The sequence below is a fragment of the Tachysurus fulvidraco genome, chromosome 12, assembly GCF_022655615.1.
Source record: "Tachysurus fulvidraco isolate hzauxx_2018 chromosome 12, HZAU_PFXX_2.0, whole genome shotgun sequence".
Taxonomy (NCBI): Eukaryota; Metazoa; Chordata; class Actinopteri; order Siluriformes; family Bagridae; genus Tachysurus; species Tachysurus fulvidraco.
This window is the reverse complement of record NC_062529.1, coordinates 18,288,195-18,303,641: the sequence shown is the minus strand read 5'-3', so window position 1 is coordinate 18,303,641 and position 15,447 is coordinate 18,288,195. Positions and strand designations below refer to the sequence as shown.

Genomic DNA, 15,447 nt, shown 5'->3' with positions numbered 1-15,447 from the left:
CCCTTTCTTTTTAAAGATGATACATATAGATTAAGTACAGACCAAAAGTTTGCACACACCTTCTCATTCAAAAAGAACATTTAGTTCATAACTAAAAAGTGTGAAACAACTGAAAATATGTCATATTCTACGTTCTTCAAAGTAGCCACCTTTTGCTTTGATTACTGCTTTGCACACTCTTGGCATTCTCTTGATGAGCTTCAAGAGGTAGTCACCTGAAATGGTCTTCCAACAGTCTTGAAGGAGTTCCCAGAGATGCTTAGCACTTGTTGGCCCTTTTGCCTTCACTCTGCGGTCCAACTCACCCCAAACCATCTCGATTGGGTTCAGGTCCGGTGACTGTGGAGGCCAGGTCATATGGCGCAGCACCCCATCACTCTCCTTCATAGTCAAATAGCCCTTACACAGCCTGGAGGTGTGTTTGGGGTCTTTTTTTTTTTTTTTTTTTTTACACTTTTTTGTTATGTATATAATTCTACTTGTGTTAATTCATAGTTTTGATGCCTTCAGTGTGAATCTACAATTTTCATAGTCAAAAATAAAGAAAACTCTTTGAAGGAGAAGGTGTGTCCAAACTTTTGGTCTGTACTGTACATACATACATACATACATACTGTGAACTATATAATATCTTACATTTTTTTTACTATATTAATTCTCTATATTTCTCCTTATGATAACCTTCTGTTTTATGTTTATGTTCTGTAAAGCTGCTTTGAGACAAAGCCCATATAAAAAGCGCTATACAAATAAACTTGAATTGAAAAATTGAATTGAAAAAAATAAAAGTCTTTAAATATTTGCTTTGAGCAGTTAGTAATTACAAGGTGCTTTATAACCATAGTTTAAAATTTGAATTTTTTTAAGTATAATTAAAGATTTATTTCTAAGTAGAAGAGACCAAGTTGAAACCTCAGTGCACCCACACATACATGCTCTCAGTGCAGTGATAAAAGCGCTCTGATGTAAAGCATTAAGAAACAGTAATGAGTATTTTACTGCACGATCTGGTAACGTTATGGCAAACCACACACCACATCGTAATTTAGTCCATCGTTACTAAAGTATAGTAGAACTGGGTGTAGCTTCCTATACAACATGCTATTTCTGGAAACAATATAACTTTCTAGGAAAATCTACACATTAATACTGAAAGTATATGTTTCTGGTTATGCCTCGTAACCTTGTGGCTTGTGGCTACAGCGTATACGATATACTGTTAGTGTTGGTCCCATGTGCATTCTGTGGATATGTTTTATAAGGTATACTTACGTCTATTTCAACCAAACTATAAATGTTATATGGTCACCTGCGACTGCTGTTTTGTCCCATAGTCACACATACAGAAGTATACAATATATTCCCTCGATTTAGTTGACATTTGATGTTTGACTTATATTCTTCAGTCCTGTAAAAGTTTTCTAATAGTTTTCCTGTAGTTACTGGATCCTTAAAGCTTGCAAGAGAAAGCTTTAAGGTGAACATACTACAGAGTCTGTCCTACTTTTACTACAGCTAACAAATTACTACAGTAAAGTGATGGGAATAGTGTGGTCAAAAATATAACAACCACTGTTACTGTAACACATACAAAACTCATACTCTGTCATGGTTAAGTGAGGATTAAAACACAACAAGACAACAAAACAAAATTCTAGTTCTAGGAAAACAAAATTATTTTCCTGTAACAGCATAGAAAATGTTTAAATTCTCTTCAAACGTGGCAATTCACCAGTATTACCACTTTTATTTACAGAAAAATTTGTCATACTTTTTATCCATTTATAGTTACAGATCATCATTTCATCGATACACTAATCAAGTTATTGCTCTCTCTCTCTCTCTCTCTCTCTCTCTCTCTCTCTCTCTCTCTCTCTCTCTCTCTCTCTCTCTCTCTCTCTCTCTCTCTCTTCAGAATGGGTTTGATTCCAACCCAACCACCAACCCAACCACTTTCATGTTAACTCTCAGTGCAGATCCCAAGCCTTGATTAAATGGGAGGGTTGCATCAGGATGGGCATCTGGTGTAAAAATAAATAAATAAATAGAGTAAATGTGCCAAATTAAAATATGTGGTTCAGCACATCTGGTGTAGCAACACAGATCAGATAGCATCTGAAGGACAACAATAACAACAAAAGGCTAACTGTTCAAATCACCTTGACACTGGAGACTCCTTTTGAAAACATTTCCTCCCAGAAAAATCATAATATTAGCACATTGAAAAATCACAATATTAGCAATTACACATGATTTGTATATGTTATTACTATAGAATTGATAACACATTTGCAAGGGTGCATTAATCTAAAACTGTACTTGGCCTTATATCATATTGACCAATCAGCTTTGAGAATTCAACAGTACTGTGATATAAGTAAAGTATATGGTAACTAAATAAATTCATGGTAGTATTACAGACATTCACATTTACATTTACAGCATGTAGCAGACACCCTTCGTGAAGATTGACATACAGGAATGTTTTATAGTGTCCATCAAAAATACTAGGTCAGTGTCTATGAATACCATCAAGATAAGAATGCATCGCAATATCATGATTCAATGTACATAAGTACTTTCTTCTCCTGACTCAATTCTGTGCATAACAAAAGGACTGAAATTATAATGACTAAAAATTAGTAAACTGTTCAGGCACTTTTGTTTCTTAAGAGCCCTCCATCATTTAAAATAATTATGTTAATCTTTTATAGATGCAGTCTTAATCACAAGAAGTGGAAGGACATCCTTATTCCTCCCAATAATCCCAATAATAAACTGGGAAACTCTCTCTCTCTCTCTCTCTCTCTCTCTCTCTCTCTCTCTCTCTCTCTATCTATCTATCTATCTATCTATCTATCTGTCTATCTATCTCTCACACACTTTCTGCCTTTCTGTCTCTCACTTTCTGCCTTTCTGTCTCTTCCCTATATACTAGCAGATCAGCAGCACATCAGATAGGATTTAAGCATCTATAATCAAATTCCATTCAGACCGTGAGGTCAAAGAACCGCTGTTTGATATTGTTATTTCAAAAGATATTGTATTTTTTAGGTGTAAGTGTAGACTATATAAAAACATTTTGTCTCTAAGTGGATAAAGTTTTAGGGTTACATTTTGATCCATTATGGTCAGACGGATTGACTATACTGTGCTTGTTAGTGGTCATGCAGGAGTGCCAACTTTTGCATGAGATCTGAGTGGTAAGGGGATTGTATCACTTCTGAAGTAAATAGTTTAAAAAGAATAAAAAGTAGTAGCAGAATGTCACTGTAGAAGATGTAAGGAAAGGAGTCAGAAATGGGGGCAGGACTACAGATATGAGAGAATTCATAACCTGCACAGGATATGAAGGAACATGCCTTTGTCTTCATGATTTTATCTTGATGGTGCACAAATATTTTGGATTTGGCTGTAACTAAGCAATGATTGTAGTGCAATATTAAAAAAATAAAATAAAAATAAATTATATATATATATATATATATATATATATATATATATATATATATATATATATATATATATATATATACTTGGATGGGTATTATTTAAAAAAAAAATAAAATTATGTAAATAAATTTAGATATACTTTTTTAATATTGGCTGCATTTAGCTAATCAACCAAAGTGAGTTATTTTTATTTTATTTATTTGTATTTATTTTTATTATTTATAGAAAAAAAAAAGAAAAAAGAAAAGAACTTTTTTCCCCACACAAACTTTAGGAAAATCAGATGACGTCATTTCCTGTTGAAGATGCGACTTGTGGAACGTTTCCAGAAATTTCACAGGATTACACGTAAACGCAAAAAACTGTCCGATTTTGGAAGCAATTTCAGTTCAGTTGAAGTTAATCAGAAATTAGAGTGAACTCTGAGAGCCTAAAAAAATAAAAAAACAAAAAACAACTGTTACCCCGAAATGTGCATTAATTCGGTGCCTAAAAACAATAAATAATTATGACAACAAACGACCGTTCTGTTAGCCAATCAGCTGTGTATGCCCCGCCCCTGATAAGGCGTAAGCCAATCATCTGACATTCACCTAGCACGTGCGTTCCGTCACCTAGCAACGGTCAAACAGGAAGTGATCAGAAGTGAGCGGCTGAGGGTGAGAATGGTGAAGCAGACTATACAGATATTTGCTCGGGTTAAACCATCAAATAAAGCAACCACGGTGAGTAACGTGACCTCATTGCATAGAAAAGTAAAGAAAAATAGAGAGGGGAAAAAGAGAGTCAGACAGAGTCAAAGAGTCAGAGTCAGCTTTGTTGTCAATTCTGCTATACGTACAGGCAAAACAAAAACATCATCATTATTACTCTATCACAATATTTACTCATTCTAATAGTACATCTTGTGATGCGGTTGTGAAGTATTCACAGTTTGTTGATTGCTTCTCTGCCTCTAAACCTCATAGTTGATTATATTAGATTAGATTAGATTAGATTAGATTAGATTAGATTAGATTCAACTTTATTGTCATTACACATGTACAAGTACAAGGCAACGAAATGCAGTTTAGGTTTAACCAGAGTGCAATAGCAGCAAGTGCAGGATGTACAGTGTTTACAAGATTTAAATAAAGTGGTAATATAGAAGTAATTTACAGATGTGTGTGTACTATGAACATAATATACAGATGGCTATTACTATAAACTGAAATTTACAGAAGGATATGTGCTATAAACAAAATATATGGCTATTACTATAAACAGAAATGGCCTCCTGTATGCAGAATTGTGGTTGGGCCATGATTTAAATGATGTTTGTTTATTTATTTTCTCTTACAAACTCTGTGGCATTTCAGGAGTGTTTTTTTTTTTGGTAAGATATAACATCATCTGGTTGCACCAGTACTATGTACGGGTTTTACAGCAACAAGGGTGGATAATTACACATTCAGAACTTTCTTTTTTATTTGTTATCAGTTTTGCAAAATGTATGGATTATCTTCTTGTGTTTTTTTTCCTGTATAGATACATGTAAAATAAGTCCTTGTCAGTACCAGGTTGTAACACTACAAGATATGGGCCAATTCAAGGGGGTGAATACTTATGCAAAGCACTTTGGCCGTGTTAGGGATGCTAACATGTTTATGAGAGCTGGGATTTAAAAAAAACTAAAAGAACATGTATATCACAGATAATATAATGTAACTGACGTATTTTTGGTGTATTTGGTGTACAAATTATGTTTTCCTATTCCCACTTTATTAGCATATCCAATAATAATATTGAACACAAGCAGACTCTCTGATAGTCATGTCAGAGAGAAAGAACCTGAAAAACCACCATATCGTATGCAGGTCGTACGTAATATATTACATTCTTTTCTGCGTTCAGTGTATTAAAAGCACAAGTATGTACCCGCTGCTCTTAAAGCAGTGGGGCACTGATGTGTAGCATGTGGGAAATTGTTCTGTTCTCTCGAATGTTGAAGCTTTGCATGCACTGCTCTTTCCAGGTGTACTCTGTGGATAATGAGGAACAGAGCGGATGCAGCCTGGAGTTCGTAGTTCCGAGGGATCTTGCAGACGGCTTCATCAATAACAAGAGAGAGAGCTACAGATTTCGGTGAAATACCCAACTTCTCACATTGCAGATAAAACACCATTCATATTCACTGTGCTTCCATGAATTTAATGTCAGTGGTACAATTAAATGAGTTGACAGATACTCTTGTATTTCCACAGCGAGATTTATATTTGGACATGACATTAATGGATAATTGGTGCGGTCACCCAGTTAGACGATGTTTAAACAGACTTCCCAAATCTTTGCTCATGGATGATTCAGTTAGAGGATTAAGAGTTTTTTTTTATCAATCTAATCGAAGTATCATTTAAAAGTCTCTTAATTTAAACACAATGAGATCGGGTCAAACAATTGTCCAATATCAGCAATACAGAAATATTGTCCAGTGTTAAAAGCTCTATACAAATAGAATAGAATAGAATAGAATAGAACAGAATAAAATAGAATAGAATAGAATAGAATAGAATGTAATTGAATTGAGGGATAAATAAAATTGCTCAAATTTGTACATATTTGTATAAAACCCAAATAAAAGCATTTGCTTCGATTGTTTGAAGATCAGCTGCAAAATATTTAATTATATAACCCAACAGGATATGCTGTTAAAGGAAAATAATGAACAACAGAATAATGTGACGTGGCTTAATGTGAAGCAGAATAACTGGTACCACCTCAAAGTTGATTACTTTCCAATAACAATGGGACTTTTCATACTACATACTACATTTAGTGTTGAGGAATGCTCGCAGAACAAGCTAGTCCATGTTAAAACTTATTTTACAGCAGGAATAAACAGTCATTGTGAAATCATGTTAAATTAAAGTCATGATAAATGAAACATCACCTTACATTAAACATCATCAACAAATTCATTCTGTTACTATAGAAACATAGAAAGAGTGTATTAATATGACCCTTTTTTTCTTGTAGCTTGAACAAATCTAAGTTTCTATCAATAAAATTTAAGTTCTAGCAATACTTCATTACATTGAAACTACTATCTAAGTACACTGCAGGTTATAAATATTGCTTCTGAAATGTCAGTTTCGTAAAATATAAATTAATTTAATAATATACATTTATATGAGTTAATTACTTTGTTGTTTCTAGAACTGTTGTATACATGTAATAAGACTCACAATCATGTCGTACTGATCACTTAATTACTAAAGCGTCTTCTGACCAATCAGAGTGGAGACTTGAATCGCACTGTGATTCGAATTTTAGTCCAAATTTTTATTTTACTTCCACCTTTACTTCTTGATCCTACAGTAACATACCTAATAAATGTTTTACTACAAGGGTTTAACAATCAGGCAGTTGAATTCTGATATTTACTCGTTTTCTCAAATCACAACCCAAATGAAAATGGGTTTAAATCTTAATCAATCATGGGTTTTCATGTTGTTGTTTTTTTTCTCTCTCAATAGGTTTCAGAAAGTTTTTGATCAAAATATCAAGCAAGAGGAAATCTTTGAGGCAATTGCAAAACCTGTGGCTGATAAGTGAGTAAAGCTTGTTTTTTTGTAGCTAAACAAACGTCTGATTGTTATGTTGGTTTTTTGTATCGTTATCACTAATCTCCAAGTCCAAAAAAGAGTCATATTTAAATGTTAGTGTACATGTACACAGACAATAGCAATAGTTTTCAAGTGTAAGAAGAAAAACTAAGCCTGGATTGAGCAGCACAGCCTGCTGTAGCTCAAGTGTCATGTGTTTTTAAATGTGATAAATATGTTGCACATAAAAATGGAAAATTTGGAATTATTGTACATGTACATATTTATATACAATGCTTGATTGTTCATTGTGTTATCCACTGATTTGGATTGGGGAAAGTTTCTGATGTATAAAATCTGCTTTATTATACTGTACAACAGGGAAAGGACTAATGCTTTGTTGTGAGAGATAGAACACTGGAAAAAAATTTGCTGAAAAATTTAGTGGAAAAGAGATAAAGTATTTAGTGAGTATTCAGGAAACCTGCATGAATGAACAACTTGAGAAATTATTCATACAGGGTGTAAAATGGCATCCATAATAGTAAACACTCAGACAATCACTTGCCTTTTTTTTTTTATATGGGGCATTTACATTTCTGTATGTTTATGACATTCATATAATAGTCTTCATAGCAGTTGGAAGGTCAAGAACATACAGAAATGGAGATGTGCATAAAGTCTTAAATGTAACATGAACATTCCCTCATGGCATCGATCATATAACAACATCCATAGAATCAGAAATATAAAATCAGGGTTTCTCCAAAATTAGCTTATTACAAGCTTTGACATTTCTTCAGAACAAATGTGGTGGCAAAACGTCATAATGTCTGTGGTAATTTGTTTCAGCCCTTCATGTGGCCTAGTGTGAAAAAGACATCTCTAGAATAAATTCAGTTCAGTCACACAACAGAGCACAGCAGTTATGAAGCGACTCGTGTCTGTTCCACGTGACGTTAGTCGAGTGACATGAGCAGCCTCTCCTGTGAGACACGATGACTGCAGGACGATGACAGATGAGAACTTTTGTCTGTATAATTTCTTCTGTTCATTTCTTCTCTGGAAAAATGGGAAAATTTAGTGAAACAGCATTAACCCTACTCTACTACCCTAGCTCTACTTACACCTGTGAATCGTCATTCTTACACATGTATGTCATTAAAATGAGTAATTAATCACACATCCCTCACAGCCCAGCCCCTGCACCACTGTTTGTGTATTGTGCTAACAACATACACACTCGATTTCACTGCTATAGCTAAATCTAAAAAAATGTCATTTCTCCCATTAAAAGGCAGCCTAAATGTTTGCCAATTATTGAGATTTAGTCATACTAACATAATATATTTTGACAAAAAATACCATGAAACAATGTTATTTTTCATACTGTAAACTTTGGGGGGGCTTCGGTGCCTTGCTCAAGGGCACCTCAGTCGTGGTATTGCCGGCCCCAGACTCGAACCCACAACCTTAGAGTTAGGAGTCAAACTCTCTAACCATTAGGCCATGACTTCCCCAAAAATTACTTATACTGCAAAAATTCTACATATGGGCTCCTATATTGTTGTTGTGTCATCGCTCATATTGTAAGCCATTTCTCTCCAGCCTGTCCTTTGGGATGCTTTTCATGAACGGTCCCCCTTGACAAATTAATCGATTAGCCCTGGTCTAAAATATAATACGCTGATCATTTACAAAGTTTGTTGGATAATTATGTTCTAATGAATCAACTCTTCCAGTAATAATAAACCATTTAAACACCTCATTTATAGATGCATATAAAAGTGAAACATATTTTTAGGTATGCTTTTAGTTTCTGAACTGTAAATAAATCGCAGACGTAATAATAAAATAGTTTAATAGTTAAAAGATAATAGTTTCTGGATAAATGACACATGCTTTTTGAACATCAGTATATTTCCATATTTAGTCCCCTTTACTGTTATAATAACATCTGCACTTCTGGAAGGTATTCCATTATATTTTGGAGTGTGGATGTGGGGAATTTGTGTTGATTAAATGTGATTATTTTATTTATGTGATTATTGCTTTTGGGAAAATGCATACTATTTTTCAGTTTCTCCAGTTTCTCCACAGCAATACTCTATTTCTTAATTTAACTGCGATCTAAATGGTGTCTGACGTTTCTGCTTTTACCATTTTAGACCAAATCCATTTTTCATCAAGTGTTGTTCACTAGATCACTTAAAAAAGAAAAAAAAGAAGAAAATGATAGATAGATAGATAGATAGATAGATAGATAGATAGATAGATAGATAGATAGATAGATAGATAGATAGATAGATAGATAGATAGATAGATAGATAGATAGATAGAAATTAAAACATATTTTTATACGGTTTATATAAATCGATGTGCTGCTATTTTGTGAATGGTTCTGGCTTGGGCTTGGACCACACAAGCTTCATGACTCACATTGTGGGCCGACTCGGTACATGGACAGTAATGATGGAAAGCTGTGATTTTTGGCCTGTTTTTGTACTCCAACCACTACATGAGACATTTACCCCACATGCGATGCCATGCCTGCCATCCATTTGGCATTTCCATCTTTTCATCATATTGACAGACTTGGAATTTCAAAGCACAGTGAATTGTCTGATGATGGAAAATACCATTTCATGATGATGATGATGATGATGATGAGCTCATTTTATGGTGCAGGCCCAAGGTTTTCAATTCAGTGCTTGGACACATAAGATGATTAGTTTGTTACCAGTGACTATGACAAAAGTTCTGAGGAAAACCTTCATGTATAATGTTCTTGTTTTTTTTTACTTTATTTTGTTTATTTTTCAATGCAGGGGAATAAACTATATGGGACTGCACTATAGTGTATATATGTGTAAAAGTTGAGTCTTCATTATCCAAAAAAGAAGTGTATGTTTATATATTATTAGTGAAATTCAGTTCTATATTTTTCCTGGTAACTTATGTGCTCACATTTATGCCTCTAGATTCCATCTATTAACATTTAGATTCTCTTAGTCATTAATATTTAGCTTTGGATTCTTCTCAATATCTCTGTTCTCACTAATCTCTCTCTGTCAGAGAATCCTTTTTCCTTAACATACAGTACAAATCCGTTAAAACTCAATAATACAGGGCCTGTTTAAATGTCTGGAGACCGTATTGCTGTCTTCTTGCAGGAGACAACCACAATTCATTTTTACATTTTTTTCCCCTAAAACTTTTTATTTGTTGATAAATTGCAGGTTTGTAGAACATTATTTATTTTTTTCTCTTAAAAAAAACCCATACAGGATGCAAACGTTTGCCAGCATCCAAAAATGTGATGGAAAAACATGACATTAAGAAACAAATTCTGTCCTTCATACTATAATAAAAGTAGTAATGCACTCCCTTGCATTACTCATAATCTCAGTTTGGAGTATTCTTAAAACTCCACCCTTTATGTGGTTTGAAAGACCTTTAATTAACATGACGACATGGGATAAGGTCAAAGCAGCAGGACTTCGCCCTTCGATCTTACCAGACTGGAGAGTTATAGTTTTTTTTATTTTCATTTAGAAATTTCCATTAAGAAGGGAGGACACACACTTTATGAGGAATGTCTCAGGGCAGAGCTTCATTTGACCGATTTTTTGAGAATTAGTATACTTAAAACCTGAAATAGCCCGTGAACTTTTGGCTTTCCAAAAGACAATTACATGTGCTTGTTTGTCAGCGAGCAACAAAAATGCACAGCAACAAGAATACTGGATAAAATTTGAGATGATTTTCATTATCGAGCCTGTTTATAGACGTAAACAAAGATTTACATTAACTGTATGCAATTGTATGTCCTTTTACATTGACAGTGAGTACAGCAAAGCAGATTCATTCATTCATTCATTCATTTTCTACTGCTTATCCGAACTTCTCGGGTCACCGGGAGCCTGTGCCTATCTCAGGCGTCATTGGGCATCGAGGCAGGATACACCCTGGACAGAGCGCCAACCCATCACAGGGCACACACACACTCTCATTCACTCTCTATGGACAATTTTCCAGAGATGCCAATCAACCTACCATGCATGTCTTTGGCCCGGGGGAGGAAACCAGAGTACCCGGAGGAAACCCCCGAGGCACGGGGAGAACATGTAAACTCCACACACACAAGGTGGTGGCGGGAATCGAACCCCCAACCATGGAGGTGTGAGGCAAACGTGCTAACCACTAAGCCACCGTGCCACCCCGAGCAAAGAAGATATTTTAAGTAAATAATAATTTTTATATAGATTTGGTGCTCGTTTGGTGAAATTCTTGGTGAAGAAGTGACTCTGCTGTTCGGACAGCCAGGGGAAGTTCATTCCTCCATCCGATTGCCAGGACAAAGAAAGAGTCTTGATGAATGTCTTTGTTTTGTCTTGAAGGATGGAGCATCCAGTTGACTGTGGCTTGTGGTGGACTTTGATGAGTGATTGGTGATTGCAAGGCTCTTTCCCTTTGTAGACTTGCCTCTGTTTTAATTTTGAACTAGGCAGCGACTATAAAATATTTTAGAGAACAAAAGCTGTATATTAATCTTAATAATCAATGCATGATGTGTCCGTTACTGGACTTTTCTGTTGTCTATGTACACAAGGTTAAGACTCACAGGGATATGTGTGTGTAAAAATGCTTTTAGAACCTGGAAAGGGAAGGAAACCTTAACACAAGAGATGAGCTGAAGAGGAGTCAGTCAAAGGGGTGTAGATTCTTGAAATGGTTTGTAGGCGTGTGCTGAGACTGAGTTCTCTAAGGAGACTTGAGTCTGCGTGAGCTAGAGACAGAGTCTCGGCCTAGTCTGAATGTCAGTCTGAAGTGTCAGTCTGCTATGATTATTCCCGCCTGTATCTCTGGCTCTCTTGTGCTATGTCTGTGAAGCTGTCTGTAAGAACTTAGAGGTGCAAACCTAACCAGAGGAAGACGAACGTGTACACTTACATGTAGACAAATAATGATATCATGAAATCATAGACCCTGATCTATTTGTACTAATTGTGTGGAGACAACAAAGCACTTCTGTAAGTCTCTCCAGATAAAGATATTTACTGTAAAATGTATGTAACACATATTAGCTAATATTTGGTAAGCATTATTTCTGGCTTCATAAAATCAACCAGATGGCTTTTGTAAACTCTTCATGGAATTCAACACATCAGTCTATCTACTCCACATTTTCATTCTTTATAGCCCAGACTAGCTGGATTCAATGATTTGTGGATGAGTAACGTGATGACCATTTGCTCCATAAAGACAAACAGCTTCCATCAAGCTTCCATTAAGTGGCTCTTTATACATGTTTTTCAGAAATACATTCCATTACACATTCCTTGGTTTCGTTTTTTCCACTTGTGTCAAGTTCTTCCAGTCTGGTTGACATTAAACTAAAGATGATGGTTATGTGAATCAAGCACACTAAAATAGCGCTAACTTTCAAATTTGCCAGACCACATTCTGACCTTTAATGGGAATTTGGTAAAACATAACATGTTTGACATACATTTTTGACATTTAAAAAACAACACCATATAATTCTTGCTGTATTTAGTTTCACAATGAATCATAAGAGCACCGCAGTAACAGTGGATAGAATCATGATTATAGAATTAAATTAGACCATAGACCCTTAAATTAGACCTTTACATGATTAGAGGGTCAATTTTTTTTTATCTTGCACTGCTGTTCCGTTCCACCGGCAGAATGGAAATCGACATATCAGACGTTTTCAATCATTATAAACAAGTGAATTAATTTATTGCCACAAGAGTCAGAACACTGTTGGCATTCAATGTGAGATGTTTTACCCTGTTGGGATAACCTTACACAGAATTTTAGTGGTTTAAGGTAACACCTTCAATTTGGGCTTAATATCACCATTTATTTTAAAGTAGAAATTTTCTTTGTAAATAAATAAACTAACAAACCATTTTTGGTTTTTTTGGAACTTTTCTGGGGGCACGGTGGCTTAGTGGTTAGCACGTTCGCCTCACACCTCCAGGGTTGGGGGTTCGATTCCCGCCTCCGCCTTGTGTGTGTGGAGTTTGAATGTTCTCCCCTTGCTTCCGGGGTTTCCTCCGGGTACTCCGGTTTCCTCCCCCGGTCCAAAGATATGCATGGTAGGTTGGCATCTCTAGAAATCGTCCGGAGTGTGTGAGTGAATGAGAGAGTGTGTGTGTACCCTGTGATGGGTTGGCACTCCGTCTAGGGTGTATCCTGCCTTGATGCCCGATGACACCTGAGATAGGCACAGACTCCCCGTGACCCGAGAAGTTCGGAGAAGCGGTAGAAAATGAGTGAGTGAGAGAGTGGAACTTTTCTATGAGTAATTGTGAGTTATTGGTCACAAACAAAACAGGTTCAAATTCCATTTTTTTAGCCTCTGGAAAAAAGTGTTGAATTAAAACTTATTCTTTTTTTCAGTTACACTCCATTAAATCACTTTTAATTTGGAACACAGATTCTAAATTCATTTAATGAGCTTCAAATTCGATCGGGCCAGTCCTATTCTACGGGCTGTATATTTAACACCTATGATACAGAGGAGTGAATTTGTTTGATAGTGAGAAACATGGTGGTTTAAAACAGATATTAATGATGATTCAAACAAGGTATGCTACTCTCTTTTCTTCTGAAGACATACCATATTTATTTCCAAATGTCATTCTGCCTATATTGGTTTCCTGTCATTCATAATCAAGAAGATGTGATGATTTTTTAAGTAACAGAGATTCCAGCATGAAAGCCAAGAATCTTGGAGCACTCCAAGAGCTCTGTTAAACATCACTATATGATCCAAAACCAAATTCTCTCACCCACAAGGTAATCATTACACCACCTATACGGATACTAATCATGAAAATCATGAAGTGTTTGTTTTTTTTTGTCACGTTGTTTGGGAGAACTCAACAGTATGTTGGAAGAGGTGTTTGGTGGTCTGCGGGAAAAAAAAGGACCACTTACTATTTAATTTCTCTGATTCTTCAGCAGTGTGCCATCAAGTGCTGTTCAGATTTCCAGAACAGCCATTGAAGCGCCAAAACAAAAACGCTCTTTGCAACTTACGATCGTTTTTTATGCGAAGGCTCCTGCTTTCGCTCATACCCTTGTCTATGGGAGCTCTGACTCTTTTCCTTTGGTCATTTGGAATGCCAGGTTTCTTTCAGTCGAGGTGTACAGATTGTTGTATGCATTTTCTTAGCTCCACATCAGATAGCTGTGGAAACCACTGCATTATGGACTTGATTGAGTACTGATTGTCTTTGTTTTTTTTCCCTCAGTGTGCTGGCAGGATACAATGGCACCATCTTCGCCTATGGACAGACTGGCAGTGGAAAGACGTTCACCATCACGGGTGGTGCTGAGCACTACTGTGACCGAGGAATCATTCCTAGAACTCTGTCCTATCTGTATCAGCATTTCAACCATGTTAGTGACTACATCGACACTGTTATATATTTTTTTCACACATCGATGAATGTTTTTCTAAATTCCAAGTGTAGAAAATGGAGTTTGGATTTAAAGAAGCTGATGATGATGCTCTAGCTAGTTATACTCCACTTTCTATTGTTCTACCTTAAACATTATTTAAATTCACATTGCCTTTTGTGTGTCAGCTAGAAACAGCCTGTGTTCTAACTGTGGCAATTTTTCACACTTATGATGATTTGTTTAAATAATCTTAATGAAAAAACATTTCATTTAACATCCAGGCCCATGGCCAGTTTTCTCAAAGCATCGTGAAGTTAAGACCGTTTTAACTGGCTTCTATTATTTAATGATCTTTTTGTTCCAATGCTTTTTTTTTGGGGGGGGGGGGGGGGATACTTCTTCCAGTAATTAACTTTTGCATGTTTGTTCCACTGACACATAGAGTAATAAATTATGTAAGGACTAAAGGACTACTTTACAATGAGGCATGCTTGGGCATGCTTAGGATAATAATCAATGACGGTCTTAGAACTTGGCTCAAAGCAAAGCAGAGTTTCTGTTAGCCCCCCAAAGTTAAGGTTATTTTTCTATGAAAGTACGTGCTTGAAAACATGACTAGAAGTGCTCTATTGCTTATTCCACAGCAATCTGGCAACAATTACATATATCTTTATTTATTAAAGAATAACATGTTGTTCTTTGGGCTCATTTATAGTTACTTCTCTACAAAACACAGCTGTAAACAGTCACTTCCTTACTCTCACGTGTATAAGACTTGCAGCTTGTAACCAAGAAACCCCAAATCGTAACAAGTTTCCCATGTCAGTAAACATAACAGGGCTATTCACACTTGAAATAGTTAACCCTGGTTGACTGTACACCCCAAGTAAACAGAATCCTGGGTTGTCGCTTTTTACGTGCCAGGTTTCTGCTTATTCTTTATCTTGGCTTAACAATTAATCATAGATAT

General features: G+C 35.7%; 1 protein-coding gene across 6 annotated transcripts in view; it reads left to right on the top strand.

The window, feature by feature from the left end:
* Positions 1-4,028: 4,028 nt before the first annotated feature.
* Positions 4,029-15,447, top strand: part of kif6 (kinesin family member 6) — a 93,126-nt gene continuing 81,707 nt past the window's right edge. For 5 of the 6 annotated variants that reach the window (XR_003444613.2, XM_027171995.2, XM_027171993.2 and 2 more), the window contains exons 1-4: positions 4,035-4,178; positions 5,468-5,577; positions 6,969-7,043; positions 14,327-14,474. Coding sequence is in view for 5 of the 6 variants with exons in the window: in XM_027171995.2 (XP_027027796.2) it covers positions 4,119-4,178; positions 5,468-5,577; positions 6,969-7,043; positions 14,327-14,474 (393 nt within the window). In the remaining variant the exon portion in view is untranslated. Of the gene's footprint in view, positions 4,179-5,467; positions 5,578-6,968; positions 7,044-14,326; positions 14,475-15,447 lie in introns of all 6 variants that reach the window. The other variant, XM_047821498.1, reaches the window with a different exon arrangement.